Genomic DNA, 19443 nt, shown 5'->3' with positions numbered 1-19443 from the left:
GCGAGCCGTCAGGAGCAGTGGGCAGGAGCGTGGAGCATCTGGGGACCATCTCCAGATGTGGAGCCAGGCTGATGGTCAGAATCACCTGCTGGAGGATTCACCTAATGCACATGTTTTATGTTTAAAGCAAATGTAATAGAGACACTGCAGATGTGGCACTTTGTGTTCAGTGTGAATGTTTTGTCATGTCTGATTGTGTGTGCGCAGATGAGCGGCTCTGTCGCCAAGAAAAAAAACAAATCCCCCTCTGGGGCTAAAGACGTTTATCTTATCTTATCATATCTTATCTTTTGTTGGGGTGCAGATGAACTCCACACTGAAAGGGAATTTAACCCAGGACCCTCTTGCTGTGAGGCCAGAGCACAAACCACTCAGCCACATGTGCCGCCCGTCATGTAAATCATACAGGCGACTGTCAAGTGTGTTTTAATAAAATATAGAAATGTAAACATGACTTTATCAAATAGTAATGAGGAGATTGCATTATTTCTGATCTGTTTTGTGCAGAGGAACATCATCATCATTCCCTATGATGTAAACATCTAATGAACAGCTGCAGGGACAGATGTGCTTCATGGAGTTCTGGACAGTCCAATTGCGTCCAGTTCTTTAGGTTCCTTTGTGAGCCAGTGTGCGACACTGAGATGGTCAAATGTACACGCTCACTTTTATGTTACATGACTTAACACTGGTTATATCCACATGTGGCTGTGGCTTCTCCTGTGGCTCCACCGACATCACATATGATCAACCAACACACACATGCACCCACATATGTGCGAACCCTCACGGTCCAGATGAAACGTGACATGATGAAAACTATAAGAATTATGTTTTTGTTTCTTAATTTTATCATAACCCCTGAGTAAATGTTTGTCTAATTAAGGTTTAGTGTTGATAAAGCAGAGAAAAAACATAAAACAATGTTGAAAATTCTGATATGTGTAAAAAATACCCCAGAAAAAAATAAATCACAATTATTTTGATAAGACACAAGAAAATTAATACAGGTTTAGATTCATTGTGCTTTGATTCATTTTCATTTTTTTCTTCAGTTTGCCGCTTGCAGATTTACTCAGTAAAAAGAGAACTACACTCGAGTACAGATACTACTTCAAAATAATATTACTTGAGTAAAAGTAAAAAACTCAAATAACAATTAAAAATATAAATAAATGGATCCCAGAAAGAATAGTTATTGCTGCGGTAAATATATAAATGCAGAAGTAGTAGATAATAAGAAATGTACAAATAAATAAATCAAATCAAATACATAAACCCCTTTCTTTTTTCTTCCCTCCTGTGCACCTTTTGCTATAGGGTTAAATCCTGCTTTAGTCCATATAAATCACAGACATCAGAGGAAATGCTTTACAACAGTTTATTTCAGATTGTTTATAATATAATGATGATAATTATTAACAAATATTACTGGATATGACGTAGCTGACCCTTCAACCAATCAGAGCGCAGGATCACCTGCCCAAACGCCCTCGAGCTGATACACGTGTTTTCATTGGACAGAGCGAGTGTCCGTCAAATCTAGTTGGAAAAACCCGCGAGCTAAACACAGCTGTGATGTTTTATATTTTTATCCTTAAATGACGAAACTGCGGAGAAATGAACCACATCAGTTTGATCAGGACATTTGGAGCACGTTTTCAAGAGGAACTCTGACAGAGACGCAGGACTTTGTGGAGAGCAGCAGCGGAGCCGAGGCCCGACTTTGCCGGGATGACGAGAGGTGTTTCCCTGCATCAGGCGCACTGGAACCCGGGGCGGATCCGAGGATCGCCGCGGTCACCGGACAACCGGACGTACGGGTGACACGGAGTCTGAGACACGAGGACGTTTGAGGACAGAGATGGAAGCGGACAGGAGAGTTTATGGAGTTGGCAGTGACGCATATGGAGGAGAAGAAACGAAGGCGTCAATGGTGAGTTGTGCTTTGGTGTCGCTGTTGTTGTGAGTAAAATGGCGATAACCTATAGCTCACACATATAATATAATAAATGATGAGGATGGTGACCTGTAGCCGCTGCTGCGGTTGGGGAGGTGTGATGCGTAATAGCGCAGAGCGCGCTTGGAGAGCCTTTGGCACCGCTGGACGTTCAGTTCCTCCACAGGTGTGGCGGGGCTGAAGACCTGGGACTGCTTTACTTATTGCATGTGGGGCTCATTTTGCCAGTTTGTGATTTATTTCTTTGCGTTTGAGTTTTGGAATCGTCATCGCAAAACACTACGTAAAATAAAGTCGTTTCTGAATCGGGTTAAATGTAATGTAAATGTACATACCCTCAATGGGAGCTTGGGGGCGCTGTTTTAGTAAACGTCTTATATGGTCGTAATTAAGGGATAAGACAAACGACCACTTGTGTCGTTTTCTGTTGGAGGACAGTCTCATATTTAAATAGGGAAAACGTGGAAGAGCTTGGTAGCTTCTATCTTGACCTGTTTTGGAGCTATAGAGGAGAGAGGGAGAGGCTAAATGCTAACGCCGTCTGCGCTGTGTTTACGTGACTGAAGGCACGGGGGAAGACCAGACAGGTCCTAAAGAACTCGTCAAAGCTAAGGTAAGAACATATCTCAGTATGTAAAAACGGTGGCCTATTCCTTTAAGTGCCCCCCCAATAATCTAATCTGAAATCTACTTTCCAATAAATGCATGGAATTCTGCCAGGGCTTTTCTGTAAGATGATGTAGTGTCACGCTCATGAATGGCATCCTGGAGAACTTCTGTCTGAATGACAGACAGCAGGGTTGCCACGCATTTGGGATAAGTCAGATGGAGCGCATAAAAGTATGCCACCACATAAATCATAGCCTCACCAAGTTTTTCTTTGTCAAATGTTGTAATTGGCAGATTACCAACTGCAATGACACACTTGCTGCCATCGAACACCACTACAGGACATGGCAAGCTTCGTTTCTGGAGGATAGCATCTGGATCTTCTGTAGGCTGCAAGACACAAATAATATGGCACACATTTAGACATGTTACGCTTCTTGCTGGTATTTGGTTATAACCTCACAATCATTATCTTGTTCTGTGTTTATTTTTAAAATCAGAGAACAAGGTTGTAACATGCTATATAAAAACTTGTTTTTGCATAGCCCCTCCCTAATTTTGTTGTAGTGAGTCTGTAGTCCATCTTTATAACGCAAATTATGCAAAACTTACCTTCAGGACATGTAGAAACGCTTGACATGGAGTCCCCATCTTTTTTGGTGGATGGGCAGGTGAGGGAAAGAGCGTTGGAAGAGCCTTCATCAATGCAAGGTGGGCTTCAGCTGGACATAGCAAAAACAAACTGTCATAAACCTACATTTCAAAGGATGAAGTACTTGGTATTCAAATTTTAATACTTACTTTTGTCCATGGTCATCGGCGGCTTCATTGCCTTCTTTGACACGCCATAGAATTCTACCCTGGAGCAGAATTCCTCCCATCTTAGTTTTATCTGACTTATGAACTTGTTGTTTTCTGGCTCCAAAATTCTGCGTAGCTCACCCAACGCCTAAACACAGGAGGTTTTAAAAAATATATCATAATAATAATAACTTAAAATACCACACGCAACACATTTGAAATGTAACCTCTAAACCCCCATTTTAATGGAGCACATTTTCTCCAGTTTAGCTTTACCCAAATCTAAAGACTTAGCCTAGAGGCCAGTGTAACGCCTCATTTGAAAGCTAAGAACTACACCACTATATTTGAACTCCCCCAATAACTTACATGATGCAATTCTTTGAAGCAAGGATATGCATCCAAGATGAGTGAAGCTCTGTTCTCCTCCTTCATGGAGTCAGAGTCAATGAAGGCTCTTCTGGCTTCAAACTCCAGGTCTAAAAGCTGGGACACATCATCTTGGTTCGGTTTTGGCTTCTTGCACATGTCTTGTAGAGTTTTGTAATGTCTTGCTTGTATTAGCAGACTATCCTTGTCAGCTAAGATGGAGAGAAGTACAAAAGCACTTCAGTTTTAATAGTTACAGAAATAGACTTATCCACAAACCATAGCCGTGAACAACTGTGTTGACGACCATTTTACAAAATTACATGTATGCACTTACATGAAGTGGAGGCATCATCCGAATTGCTGGCGGGTGATAACAGCAGAGTAGATGCACCACTGGAAGAACTGCAATCAGCATCTTCATCATCAGCTTCTTTATCACTTGGAGAGAGGTCAGTGAGCCTTCTCTTTGGCCGTCCCCTGTCAGGTGTTGGTCCTTGCTTTTTTAATGGAGTTTTTATATTTTGCAGCCTTTTTTGCAGCTTGGCATTAATGCTCTCCTGGTGACAAATACATATATTTCATGCTTACTGAACATAACAAAATGATCTATGGAGGACACACGAATAAAAGAACTTACATGTTTCACGCTAGTATCCTGATCCTGCAGCATAGGATAATATTCCACAATTCTTTTTGCCATTGCAGTGATTTCTGTCTTTGAGGGGTATCGCTCCATTTGGCCTTTGCTTGCTCTCAGAAGGGACACCATACTTGTGATTGTATTTCTCACCAGCCTGCATCTCAGTTCTTTTGACATGACACATTCATGTTCCCTGCCAGCAAGGGCCAATTCAGAGTAGGTCTTTCGGCATTGCTCCAACTCACTGTCTGTGTAGACAACATATTCCGGAGGATTGGGTAGCTGCAAGGTTTTCAGCGGGCTTTTATACGCATCAGCAGTTCGAGGGCTGGCTGTTGCAACTACTCTGGGTGAAGTTGTTGCAGGTTTCTGTGGTACGGGATGGTCTTCCTGGTTTAGAACGAGAAAAGAATAATGTCAAGTACTGCAAAAATAAAAGCACACCTTCTAGAGATTAGTTTAACTACATATTTGTATACAATACCTCAGGATGAATTATTGACCACACATGTTTTCTTCTGATAAAGTGCTCAGGCCCGGGAAACAGGTCCCTCAGATCATCACGGTTCAATGTTAAAAGCATTTGCTCGTCAATGCTTGCAGCTAATAAAGACAAACGCCAGTTGAATTAAACAAGTGGCGATACAATATATATACACACATATATTATATAATCTAACCTTTAAGGATGGATACGGTTACTTCATCCAGTTTCTCCATTGCTCAGTTACCTACAAAACAAAATATGCTTACAAAATATATAAACAACTAACCTGATTCCTGAAAAAAACTGTTTAGCCAACTTTAATCACTCAAATTAATCAATATCAAAATATAAATTTAAACCCAGACCTTGTGAGGGAATTCAAGTAGCCAGGAAATTGGTCAAAGACAAGTTAATACAAGACTTGCAAAGGCTAACTTTTCCCTCATCAATATCATAGCTAGAAATCCTACCAATATTAACGTTATAGCTAATTTACTAAATGTTCTCTGAACCATGTGCGACGGCTGCTAAGCTAACGCTAGCATCTGTTAGCATGCTCCATTAGCCGTCCCCCCGCCCAAATTAAATTACATTCATTGTTCTCTCCGCTTGAATTTAAAACAAAGATTAGGCTACACACGCTTATGTATCAAATTTTCCAAATTGCTTACCTCTCTTTCTTGCTGAAGTGTTCTCGTACAGTTTTTCTTTCGACAGTGCCCAAGATCGCCTGTGACTGTGACACAGCAAATTCAAATGGAGTAGGGTAACAACACGGAAGACGAAGGGGGTGCACATCTGAATTTTTCCGCCTACATCCAATCAATTAATGTTTGCGTTCATAAAACAGTCATTATATATGTAAATCTCCTTTGAATTGATTTAAAATAACTTGCCAGCCAAATCTGAGTTTAATTGTGTCTTATTCAATTACGCACACCCTTTAGGGTAAACATGGTTGATTCCGGGTGATACCACTGGGAGGCTCCTACATACAACATATATTTTTTATTGATTAAATTCTATTGCTTGGTTACCTCTAACTGGGTATATAGCCAAATTATTCATTGAGTTATGTGTATTATTTTATTTTCCTTTATTTGTGACCATTTTATTTTGTTACAGTTTGGAATAAACCCCCATCAAGTTGGTATTTGCCAAACTAGCGCGGTAACAGTTCCACTGTAGGCTCGAAGACACTGGAGTTGCTTTTGGACTTGACTATCAAAAAAATACATTTTCTGCGCGACTTTCTTGCAATACAATGGCCTGCTGGAGGTGCGTTATTTGCTTCGTCTTTGTTGCATTAACGCTGAAGTCTCTTTTAAGTCATATCAATACTGCACACAGTCGCAGTCCGGATTTCCGTGTTATTTGTGGAGTAGATGGATGCGCCGAGGAATACCGCGTTTTCAACTCTTTTTACTACCATCTCAGGCGCACGCATCCACAATACTTCGCCACAGGGAACCCTCCTCGAGGTTGGCTGACGGCGGCTTCATTCGATGCAGATGTGTTAGGACATGAAACGTTTGGTACAGCCATTTTTGCAGACTATACTACCGAAGCAAGACAAATTGATAGCAATGGCAATGCCACTGAAGCAGAGCCAGAGTCACCGTCAGAACTCCCAGATGGGTCGGCTACGTTGGAGCAGGAGCTACAGGAAAGTCAGAATTTGATGGAGAAAGACACAGCTGAGGTTCAAACACCGCGTCAGAATCAGGTAATGTACTTTGTGTGTAAGTGTGAGTTGTGTGTTTGTTTGCCTTCTCATCACTTTCTAATTGTTTTTTACCCCGTGTGTTTATTGTGTTTCTGTCGCCCCTTTTTTTTCTTTTCTTTTTTTTAACTTTTGTATCACTTTTTTGTTGTACAGTACTTTCATCCTCGTTTTTCGTTACTATTTTGACGCTTTGTTCAATACGTTTTTAGATTTGGGTAATGCCAAACTGGAGAAAATGTGCTTGGTTCAGGTGGGGGTTAAGGGATTAAAGTTGTGTGTTTTTTGAGACAAGCTACTTGATAAGAATAATTAAAAAGGTATAACTTTTTTAGTATAAGAATGCCAGTATTGAAATGCAAATGCAGGAATCTGCTGAAACTCAGATTTAGAAAGCAAAGTAGGCTTAGTTACAATACTTAATGCCTATTTGGCATCTTTAGAGTAGACCTTTTTAAGATAATTAAATGAACTCATTATTTACTGGTGTTGTGTACCTGCCTTGGGTGTGGTTGGATGCTCCATGAACTTAAGCTTTAAGCTTGCTTTTTCTTTCAATTAACTCCAGAGTAGATTCCATAAAGATTGAGGTTTAATTAAATAAGTCGTACATTTTTCACTAAATCTGCAGCTTGACTAGATATGCCTCCCCGTAGGAATTTTGAAATAGCAAAAAGATACAACAGTTGGGAGTATTTGTTTTGTTTTGCTTTTTTTTTTTTTTTTTTTCACATTCTGAGTGACTTATTTTTCTTACACAATTGTCTTCTTTTTTTACCTGTAGGGTGGAAGAGAAACTGTTGATCTTGCCAGATGTGCAGCTGCATTTGCTATTGGTGTGCGTGAGCAATGCCACCTATCACAGGTACCGTTTCATCTAATAATAGGGGGGTGTCATTGTTAATTTGAAAAAAGTGGACAATTCTTAAGTCTAGTTCACTGGAATGAAGAATTGATTTTAACAATAAAGCATTTTATCATTATTTTACTACAAATAAATAATATTGACATAAAGTTCACACTCCTCAGAGGTCACTCTTGCATTAAGTGTTTACATTTATACCATTTACTCAAATACCTAGTGCAGAACCACAATCAATCATTATTAATTAATACTAATAAACAATATTTTAGATATAACTTGATTACATTTCATTTATTCAATGAAATCAAATAAATGAGCTGAAGCCAGTCATTGAGTATTGTATGTTTATGTTTTCATGTCTCTGATGTTGTTGTTTTCTTTTCTTTTTTTTCATCAGAGGAGTGTCAACAACATTGTCCTTGGTGTCCAGCAATATCAAACAGCTCTTCTGACGTCCTTGAGAGAAAAAATGAAGACCATCCTTGAAAGACATCCTGACAGCAATGGACCTTTACAAGAAGAAGTTCTTTCAACACTGGACAACTTTCAGGATCCCTTTCCCCTATGTGCAACTTCAAACCTACAGGACCGATCAACACAGATGCATTTTAATCCTGTTACACCTGAGGAGGTCATCATTTCCAAGTATGCCTGTAGAGTTAAAAAGGGAGAATCTAGGGTTCTTGCAATCAAAAACAAGTCTTTCTACTACATCCCTCTGATTGAAAGTCTGAAACAGTTATTATCCAATTCAAGACTATTTGACATGCTCCGTGCTGGACCTCAGAGTTGCCCCAAGGCCAGTTTTTTTTATGACATTAATGATGGAAGAATTTTCAAAACCCACCCACTGTTTTCGAAAAAGAATTCTGCTTTACAACTTATACTGTACTCCGATGAGATAGAAATTTGTAACCCCCTAGGGTCACGTGCAAGTGTAAATAAATTACTAATGTTTTATTACACTTTAGGCAACATAGACCCAAAGTTTAGATCAAAGTTGGCTTCAATCAGACTTCTCGCAATCGCAAAGTCTAAGGACATAGATGAGTGTGGTGTAGATATTATTCTACGGAGAATAGATGAAGACTTGAAGTTACTGTACAATGGCGTTAAGATTAACACTGTGAATGGGGAATTTTATTTAAATGGAGCAGTTGTTGCTGTGTGCGGAGACACTCTTGCCCAGCATGAGCTTGCAGGATTTAAGGAAGGAGTCGGTTTTGCATATAGCAAATGTCGTCATTGTGAGTGTACTTTTGATGAAATGCAAGCAAATTTCAATGAACAGAGTTTCACCAGACGGACATTGGACGGACACGTTAGGCAGTGCAATGAAATACAAAGGGCAACAACAGAATTCTTAAAATCCTCGCTCAAAACGACTTTTGGCATAAATAGACAAAGCAAGTTAGTTGATTTCCCAGGTTTTGATCTCATAGAGCAAATGCCACAGGATATTATGCATATAATTCTTGAAGGAGTGGCACCAATGGAAATGAAGTGTGTGTTGAAATACCTCGTTTTATCTGGAAATTTGGAGTTGGACATGTTTAATTCTGCCATGCAAAATTTTCCTTTTTCATCAGTGGACATACGTGACAAACCGTCACCAATAAGTGTTGCTACTTTAGCTTCAAATGACAATAGACTCAAACAATCCTCTGGACAAATGCTTATATTAATCAAGATTTTGCCATTCCTATTGGACTGTGTTGTAGAGAAAAATCCATATATCCAGTTTATTTTGAATTTAATTGAAATTGTTAAAATACTTTTTGCCCCAGTTGTGTCTTTACAAACTGTGTCCAAACTGAAACAAATGATAGAAGATCATCTTAAACAATTCAGACAACTATTCCCAGAAAATAATGTAATCCCAAAGCAACATTACATGTTACATCTTCCCTCTCAGATTATTGCCCTGGGACCTGTAATACGGCATATGTGCATGAGATTCGAGTCTAAACACTGTTTTTTTAAACAATGGTCATCCAAATTAAACTTTAAGAATGTGTGCAAGTCCCTTGTAAACCACAATCAGCTGCTGGAGTGCTGTCAAAGTGAAGCAGGAACTGAGCATCCGATTTTTTTACATGAGAAAGAACTAGGTCCTGTATCAGAGGTTGCTGATATTGAGCATTTACAATCAAAGGTTGTAGATTTTTTGGGGATTGAAGATGCTGTACATCATGCTGTTAGAGTAAAGTGGCTTATTTTACATGGTAGCAAATACATCTGTGACAGGTCTCTGATTCTCATTTCAGCAAATGGTTCAAGCCCTACCTTTGGACTCATAAAAAACATTTTCGTTGTTAATAGTGTGCTCTATTGCTTTGAATACCAGGTGTATGAAACCTTGGGTTTTAACAAAGACTTTCTTGCTTATGAAGTTGCGGTACCTAACCTTGCCCAAGCAACTGAACTGACTGATGTTGAAAACCTACTTGATTATACGTCATATTACCCAGTTGATTTCAGAAACAGTGTCTATGTTATGACAAAGTATAACCTTGAAGATGTCATTGCTTTGAAAACTTAAAATAAATATACATTCAAATGATATGGTTGATTGAGTTTCTTATTTCAAGATAAAAAGGTGAATGATTCTTATTTTGAGAAAGATTTTTGGACTAAATACCATCTGAAAACTATTTTGGCTTGAAATAAATGTAAAATGGCTAACTTTTAGATATACAGACTAAATAAGAACAAAAAGTAATATTTACTTGAATCAAGCCTAATTATCTAACACATGAAACTGGAAACTAGCTTATAATGCTCAAAACAAGATGTAGAAGATAATTTGGCTAGATTTAAGACAATAAATCTTGTTAAGCTACAAAGAATTTGCAGTGTTGCATTGGGGAGAGTTCAGTCAGAGATTTTAAAAAAGAGGCTCCAAACAAACTACTGTAGATCCGGTCACCGAGCAGATCACTCCGCCGCTGCGTCGCTACAACCAGGAAGCTGATGCTGCTCAAATAAGTTCTTTTAACCTCTTAACTCCCGCCTGAACCGAGAGGATCTTTTTCCTCACGTCATCAGATGTTTTTTCCATCATTTTTTTGTTGGGTATTCAACTCATTTTTGTAACTTTTTTGTCATTTTTTGTCACATTTTTGTCATTTTTTTGTCAAATTTTTATCACATTTTTGTCACATTTTTGTCTTTTTTTGTTGTCTTTTTTTCGTCAATTTTTTGTCAATTTCTTGTGACATTTTTGTGACATTTTTGTCACTTTTTCATCAATTTTTCGTCACTTTTTTGTCAATGTTTTCTCACTTTTTTGTCACATTTCCATCATCGTTTTCGTCTCAGTTTTGTTGCTATTTTCACACCTTTTTTCCAGAAGCTTTTGGACTGGGGTAAAGCCAAACTGGTGAAAATGTGCCCGGTTCAGGTGGGAGTTAAGGGGTTAAATGCAAAATGATTATGTTGCAAAACAGTTCAGTCAAAAAGTTCAGTCAGAGATTTTAAAAATGAGGCTCCCACGACTCCCTCGGCCTCAGAGGAGCTGAGACACATCGCAAAGAAAATCGTAGACCTCGGATCGTATTTTATGTTGCAGATTTTTGCTTAGAATCCCGGAACCATAAAAGATGGCGACTGATTTTTCCTTTCAAACGAGCTCCCTCTGAAGAACCTACTAAACAATATTGTCCTTATTACATCAACCCTATGCCTCTAATAAAGCGCCCCATTTTTTCAATTTTTTTTCTACATTTTTTCCTTTTTTTTGCCTGAATTTTTCTTGTTCTTGTCATTTATGCTCATTTTTATTACTAATATTTTCTCCCAATTTTCCTTAATTTTGACACAATTTCTTCCAAATGATTCCCCATTGTTGATGAAGCCGATATTGTAAGTTTGCAGATCTCCCACACATTTTCTGCTTCTCGACGACAAATATTTTAGTATCGGTCTTCTTCGGGTATCGGTATCGAAACAAAATACAAAATAGACTCTTACATTTAAACCTGGCTCTGGCCATTATTTACATTTTGTTGCTGAAAATACCTCTCAGTTTTCTCCGCCTTAAACGAGCTTTACCCAAATCTAAAAGCACCAAAATAGTCAAGAAAATTAGGATGAAAATCAAGGCCGTGGGAACCCAGGGTGCTGAGGGCGCTGCAGCTCCCCCTGGTGGATAGTTTGTGAACTGCAGGCAATATTAACCCCTTAACTCCCACCTGAACCGAGCACATTTTTTCTCCAGCTTTACCCCAATCCAAAAGCTTCTGGAAAAAAGGTGTGAAAATAGCGACAAAACTGAGACGAAAACAAGGATGAAAATTTGAAAAAACTGAGAAAACATTGACAAAAAAATGACAAAAAATTTACAAAAATTTCACCAAAAAAGGAGAAAAAATGGACGAAAAATTTAGAAAAAAGTGACAAAAATTTGACAAAAAAATATGAATAATTTGACGAAAAAGCGACAAAAAAGTCACGAAAATTTGACAAAAATGAGTCGACTGCCCAACAAAAAAAGTGATGAAAAAAAATCTGATGTGAGGAAAAAGATCCATTTAGTTTTGTAGGTTAGTTTAGTTTAGTTTAGTTTAGTTTATTTTCAGTCAGTATCTTCACACAGACACGATTTACTCCAAAACATGAAAACACAGAAACAATGACTGAAAAGGGTTTTGGCTGAAGTGAAACACTTATCTAAAGCCAAACCCTATTGCAACTTATAGCAACTTAGAGTCTACAGCAGTTTTATCATCTGCAAGATGAGGACAAATGATTATGTTTCTGTATCAATTAGTTACAAAATGAATTCGCACAAGTCACACATCAATCAATAATGTAACGTAAAAACAAAATATAATGTACACTGGAGAGTTTATATGCGAGTTTGCGCTAGTGCCTTATAACTACTAATTACATCAGATTTGAACATTTTTTTGAAAGCGTTTAAGGATGTTGAGTTTTTTAAGGTGTCATTCAGACTATTCCAGATGTTTCCTCCTCTGACTGAGACACATCTGGCTTTGGTGTTTGTTCCAAATGCACTTTTCTGATAGATATGAGTTCCTCTGAGATTATAGCCAGTCTCTCTGGGTTTAAACCTTTCTTGTATACATTCAGGAAGCTTATGGTTATGCACCTTATATATAACAATAGCTGTGCCAAGATCAACTAAGTCGTGTAGTTTTAGTATTTTTAATTTAATGAACAAAGGATTTGTTGGGGCATTATAATCTGCATAGCTGACTATTCTGACCGCTTTTTTTTGTAGGATAAAAATGGGTTGGATTGTACTTTTATAATTATTCCCCCAGAGCACCACACCATAATTTAGGTATGGAAGAATGAGAGCATTGTATAATAAATGGAGTGATTTTTGATTTACAACTGCTTTGATTTTACACAATATGCCAATTATTTTTGATACTTTTGATTTCACATAATTTACATGCACTTTCCAATTTAGTCTTTCATCAACATGTACTCCCAAAAATTTTGTATGACACACCCTCTCAATTTCCATTTGGTTAATTTTTAGTGTTGTTGGATTATCAATTCTCTTATTACCGAATATAATATATTTTGTTTTATTCACATTCATTGATAATTTATTATAGTCAAACCATCTTTTTAGCAATTCTAGTTCCTTTTCAACTGTATGCATTAACTGTTCAACATTTTGTCCAGAACAATAGAGGCTGGTGTCATCAGCAAACAAAATACACTGCATGTTCTTAAGGACTTGACAGATGTCATTAATGTACATGATAAATAATTTTGGCCCAAGAACAGATCCCTGCGGGACACCATGAGTTATGGTGTGTTTTTCAGAATTAACATGATCAATTTGTACATATTGCTGCCTCCCACTGAGATAACTTTTTAGCCATTCGTACGCGACTCCCCTAAAACCATATCTTTGCATTTTTGATAAAAGTAATTGATGATTTCAAATGAGGCGTCACACTGGCCTACAGGATTTGGGTAAAGCCAAACTGGAGAAAATGTGCTTGGTTCAGGTGGGAGTTAAGAGGTTAATAAATAGGATTTATGCACAGAAAAAGTATTTTGGGGGTAAATTTTGTCCCTCAGCGCCCCCTAACTAAAATATCTTCCCACGGCTCTGATGAAAATGGAACAAAAATGTGCTGGAGAAGCAACATAAAAAGTGTTGAAAACATGACAAAGATGTGACAGTCAAAGGTAAATGATAATGAGCCGCCAGTGAAGTACTGGATATACTGCATAGTACACAACAACATGGCCTCTGACTTCGATGAGATGTTTGCTTATGAATATGAGTCATGTGCACTGACAATGTAACTCCTGCCCTGCATTGTTTTCATTGATCAATGATTTGACCTTCTCTGCTTTATACTCGGCTACAGAGACAAGTGAGTGCCGAGTCATGTTTGTTTTTCATAATGACTAAATTGTAAAGTTAGTGCAGTGCAGTGTAGTCTACATATATGGCAATTGTTTATGTGTTAAGGCCGTTGAAAGGGATATTTCAGGATTTTTGACATAGGGCTTCATTTCCTAGTTATCCATGATTGATAACTAGATGATTTCTGAGATATTTTGTCTTAATTCATGCAGTCCTTATATTTGAAGGATTTAGTGGTGCTAGGCTAGTGCTAGGCTAGTGCATGTCTATGGTAACTAGTAGCCTGCATCAAAAACCTCTTCAAAGTCATGGGCTCGTCCTCCAAACGTTGCCATATCTGATTTGTAGAAAGCTCCTTTGTGAATTGCAGTAATGGCGGCCACAGGTAAACAAACTACTGTAGATCCGGTAACCGAGCAGATCACTCCGCCGCTGCGTAGCTACAACCAGGAAGCTGATGCGGCTCAAATATAAGTTCTTTTAACCTCTTAACTCCCGCCTGAACCCAGAGGATCTTTTTCCTCACGTCATCAGATTTTTTTTCCATCATTTTTTTGTTGGGTATTCAACTCATTTTTGTAGCTTTTTGTCATTTTTGTGTCACATTTTTGTCATTTTTTCATCAATTTTTTTTTGTCACATTTATGTCATTTTTTGGTCATTTTTTTGTAATTTTATTGTCACTTTTTGTCACATTTTTGTCATTTTTTTCCACATTTTTGTCATTTTTTGGTCAAATTTTTATCACATTTTTGTCACATTTTTGTATTTTTTGGTCACATTTTGTCACATTTTTGTCATTTTTTTTGGTCATTTTTTCGTCAATTTTTTGTCAATTTCTTGTGACATTTCTGTGACTTTTTTGCCACTTTTTCATCAATTTTTCGTCACTTTTTTATCAATGTTTTCTCACGTTTTTGTCACATTTCCATCATCGTTTTTGTCTCAGTTTTGTTGCTATTTTCACAGCTTTTTCCCAGAAGCTTTTGGATTGGGGTAAAGCCAAACTGGAGAAAATGTGCTCGATTCATGCGGGAGTTAAGGGGTTAAAAGCAAAATGATTCTATTTCAAAACAGTCTGGTGTTATAAGTCACATCAGGTGCACTGTGCTCGGGTCAGACTGTTTTTAATGCAGGCTACTAGTTACCATAGACATGCACTAGCCTAGCATTAGCCTAGCACCGCTAAACTCTTCAACTATAAGGACTGCATGAATATCTCCAGAAATCAACAACACTCTGGATAACTAGGAGATTAGGCCCTGTCAAAAATCCTGAAATATCCCTTTAAGACACAAGGGCAAATCCAGGCTACATGGACCTCTAATTGCAAGGTATTTATTAAGACAAATGGCTCACCAGAAGAGGCACGAGTCATTTGCATTAGAAGTCCCGAGCAGTTAGAAAAACTGAGAAGCAATAATTGAAGTTTATTGACTCAGTATTGGTGTGGTCACATGCAGGCATGCATTCATGAGGTGTAAATACGTCTTGTAACTATTGTTCTCATTAAAATGATGTTAAAAGGAATAAAAGGAATAAAAATTGCTCTATTGAACATCTGTAGTTTAAAAAACAAAATTTTTGAATTATCTTCTATTTTATTAGAATCAAATATTCACATAATGGCTCTTACAGAGACACACCTAGATGAAACTGTAGAAGATACAGCTTTAGCAATAGAAGGATATAATATTTTCCGACATGACAGGAATAAACATGGTGGAGGAACTGCATTTTATATTCAAAGTCATATCCCAATAAAAATAAGAAAGGATCTTGGTGCGTTAGGCATAGAAGCGCTTTGGCTTCAAGTACATCTTCCACATCGCAAGCCCATTCTGATGTGCTGTATTTACAGGCCACCAAGTGCTAATGCTGATTACTTGAATAATGTATGTACAATGATCCAAAAAGCTACTGATACAAACTATGAAATGTTTATTCTTGGAGATATGAACATTGATTGGTTCTCGGATCATTGTTGCATGAAAAAAAATCTTGGTAATACAATTATGGTATGTAATCTTGTCCAACTAGTGAATTCACCTACAAGGATAAGAACGAACAGAGATGGGTTAACTACATCGACATGTATTGATCATGTCTATACAAACTGCATGGAAAAGTGCTCAAGCATTATCTCAGTACCAGTCGGCTTCAGTGACCATAATGTTGTTGCTCTGGTTTTCAAGACAAAAATACCACGAGCTGGACCTAAAGTAATTTATAAAAGAATGTATAAATCTTTTTCAGAATTTGATTTTATCAATGATGTGGAAAAGGTACAATGGGACACTGTGTTACAAAGCACACACGCTGAGATTGCATTGAACAATTTTTGTAAATTATTTTCAGCAGTATGTGATAAACATGCCCCAATTAGGAAACTCTCTGTTAGATCGACAAGGTCTCCTTGGCTAGATGGGGATCTGAGGCAATCTATGGGAGAAAGGGACCGAATGAAAAAGGCAGCTGTGAAGTCTGGTGATTCTGAAGACTGGCAAGCTTATCGGTTACTGAGGAACAAAGTAACAAAAATGAATAGGCAAAAGAAAAAACAGTACTATTTTACCAAATTTAAAGACTGTGGAAAAAATAGTAAACAAATATGGAGAATGATAAATGAACTTCTGTGTCGAGGCAAAAGTAGCAAAATGTCTTCTTTCATTGAGATGAATGGTATATTTATTACTAAACCTTGTGAAATTGCAAACTACTTCAACAGTTACTACCAGGATAAAGTGAAAACAATCAGGAATGAGATGCCCCCAGTTAGTAGGAAACTGTCAGAAAAAATTATTCGAGAACAAATTGTTAGTGATAAGTATTGTTCATTTGTCTTTGAACCCGTTAAAACTGATGAAATAAAAAAATTATTGGAAAATATAAATTGTGATAAACCATGTGGAATTGATAATATGGATGGAAAACTTCTAAAGCTTGCAGCCAAATCAGTAGTCAAACCTATATCTTACATTTTTAAAGTATGTTTTGATGAATGTACCTATCCAAATCTGTGGAAAATATCAAAAGTTGTTCCTATGACAAAAAATTCAAAACAGCCACTGAGTGGTCAAAACAGCAGACCCATAAGCATCTTACCTGTCCTGAGCAAACTAATGGAGCAGGTGATATATAAACAAATTCAGAACTATTTTGAAGTGAATCACCTTAATTCTGACGTTCAACATGCATACAAAGCAGGCTACTCAACCAGCACAGCACTAACAACTCTGACTGATGACTGGCTGGGACAAATCGATAACAAGCAATTGGTAGGAATTGTGTTTCTGGACTTCAGTGCAGCATTTGACTTGGTTGATCATCAACTTCTACTTGAGAAACTACAAGCATATGGTTTTTCAAACACAGCTGTCAGTTTCTTAAGTAGTTATTTGGTTGACAGAACACAATGTGTTGCCTTCAATGGTTCCCTTTCAGACACAATAGCCCTAACCTGTGGAATTCCACAGGGCAGTTGCCTAGGTCCTCTTCTTTACAGTGTTTATGTAAATGATATGTCATATGTTTTACGAAAGGCCTGTATGACTGTATATGCAGACGATACAACAATGTATGTTTCTGCCTCTACCGTCGACCAGGTCAATAACATGCTACAACAGGAGCTAATGTCTACTTATGAATGGGTGATTGAGAACAGGTTAAAATTGAATGTATTAAAAACAAAGTGTATGATTTTAGGTTCACAACATGCAATGAGAGAAACTCCAAAGTTAAAACTCTCCATAAATAGCAGATCAGTAGAACAAGTGACAGAGATTAAACTGTTGGGAGTAACTTTAGATCAAACTCTGTCATGGAAGACACATATAAATAACATTGTGACTAAAATGAGTAGGAACATCTCGTTAATAAGAAGCAGTGCCCCTTTTATGTCATTAGAAACAAGAAAACTTGTATTACAGTCTTTAGTTTTATGTCACTTGGACTATTGTCCCGCTGTGTGGTCCAGTGCTGCAAAAAAACACCTTGACAGACTCCAGATAGCTCAGAATCGGGCTGCTAGACTTGCCCTGGGTTGTCCTTTTCGAACAAATACAATTGCTATGCATCAAAAACTGTCATGGATGAAAGTCAAGGACAGATTGGACTGTAGCTCTGTGTTGTCTTTGCATAAAATCTGGACCTTACACAAACCCTTTACCCTGTTCTGTAAACTGCAGCCCACTTGTAACAGACATGGCTTTAGCACAAGACAAGCCTCTATTACTAATTTTACTTTGCCTCGGCCAAAATCTAATGCACAAAAAAGTACATTTATATACCGAGCCACCTCGCACTGGAATATGCTACCTCAGGAAATTAAGAGACTAAAAAATCATCTTTCTTTTAAAATAAATCTAAAGAAACATGTAATCAGTCAAATACAAATAAATAACCTGACTTAAAGTTGCTTTGGGTATTGTAATACACCTTGTTTTGTTTTTCCTCTTACCTCAATTATTTGAATGAAGAAATCTGTATTGTCGATGTGTGTTGTATAAACTATCCTTTGACTGTATAAGGTCTTTTGAATGAGAATGGACCCCAGGAAGAGTAGTCTTTGCGTTGGTAAAGACTAATGGGGATCCTTAAATAAAGAAATAAAGAAGAGGTTAAAGGTTATGTCTTTGTGGAAGTGTCGCTAGTCCAGGGCTGTTTTTCAGGCCCCGTCCGCCCCCGAATGACAGAAAACATATGCAGCACATTGTATCCCTCATGTTTATATTTATATCTACATCAGAAGCCTCAAAGTAAAACCCCAAAGCTCGTCGTCGTTTCTAAACCCGAGCAAATCCAAACGGCGGCTTCGTGTTCCCGTCTTTCTCCATGTATGTTATTTTTTTATCTTTGATCCAAACTTTAATCCCGCTGTAATCCCGGTTCAGTCCGAGTTTCTCCTTTTCTTCCCCCTCGCTCTTTATCCATCCCTAATGATTTCCCAAAGCCCATTAATCACATTTCTCGACGTTTCTGATGACGAACTCCCTCCGACGGCGCGTTAATCTCCGCACAACAGCCTTCGGTGTGACGTGGCCCCGGCGCCCCCCCCCCCCTCCTCCTCCGCCGGGATCAGCCCGAGCCGCCTTTCATTCACTGAAACGCTCCTTATCGCCGCGCGACAGGAGTTCGATGCCGGTAATTGTCGGGACGCGTGTATAACATGTGATCGCGTCGATACGCTTAAGCGGAATGGGGGCCGCTTAATGCTCCGCCATTATCATAAACGCCACGGGATCGAAGGTAGAAGCAATCGGGCTTCATTTGCCGCTGTAAAAGGACATTATAATTACGTGAACACGGGAGGGAAATGAAATGAAGCCATATCTTTACATGTGTTTAAGGCTAAGAGGCGCCGTTTAGCATCGAACCGATCAGGCATAAAACCAGGGCTGGACTGGGGGAACTCGGGCTGCTTTTCGGTACCGGTGCCTTAACGGTACTTTTTTCGATACCTATGTTATTTTAATTGAGTTATAATAATGTGCATAGGAAAAGTATGGTTCAGGAGGAAGTCCAAACAGCAGCAGCGTCGCCTGTAACTTCATGTTTTGAGCAGAATTCCCACTAAAGCCGTGATAAAAAGAGAGAAAGGACATTATTACCTCCTGAGCTGCAGGA

At 38.2% G+C, this 19443-nt stretch overlaps 2 protein-coding genes across 2 annotated transcripts in view; one reads left to right on the top strand and one right to left on the bottom strand.

The window, feature by feature from the left end:
* LOC306978542 (glutamate receptor ionotropic, delta-1-like) overlaps nt 1-19443 on the top strand; it is a 712475-nt gene that overhangs the window by 680731 nt on the left and 12301 nt on the right. The window lies entirely within an intron of this gene.
* On the bottom strand, nt 2648-5608 carry LOC306978270 (uncharacterized protein; the record flags this gene model as incomplete). The annotated part of the gene is made up of 10 exons (XM_079576793.1): nt 5541-5608; nt 5063-5113; nt 4867-4985; nt 4380-4772; nt 4077-4299; nt 3740-3951; nt 3371-3518; nt 3182-3291; nt 2873-2959; nt 2648-2740 (listed from the first exon to the last, which is right to left on the bottom strand). Exons 2-10 carry the CDS (start codon nt 5100-5102, stop codon nt 2648-2650), a joined length of 1425 nt encoding a protein of 474 aa, XP_079432919.1. The 5' UTR covers nt 5103-5113; nt 5541-5608.

Source organism: Gobius niger, assembly GCF_951799975.1.
Source record: "Gobius niger genome assembly, chromosome: 19".
In the NCBI taxonomy this organism is placed as follows: domain Eukaryota; kingdom Metazoa; phylum Chordata; class Actinopteri; order Gobiiformes; family Gobiidae; genus Gobius; species Gobius niger.
Note: the sequence above shows the minus strand (reverse complement) of the source record. Positions and strands in the feature narration are given on the sequence as shown.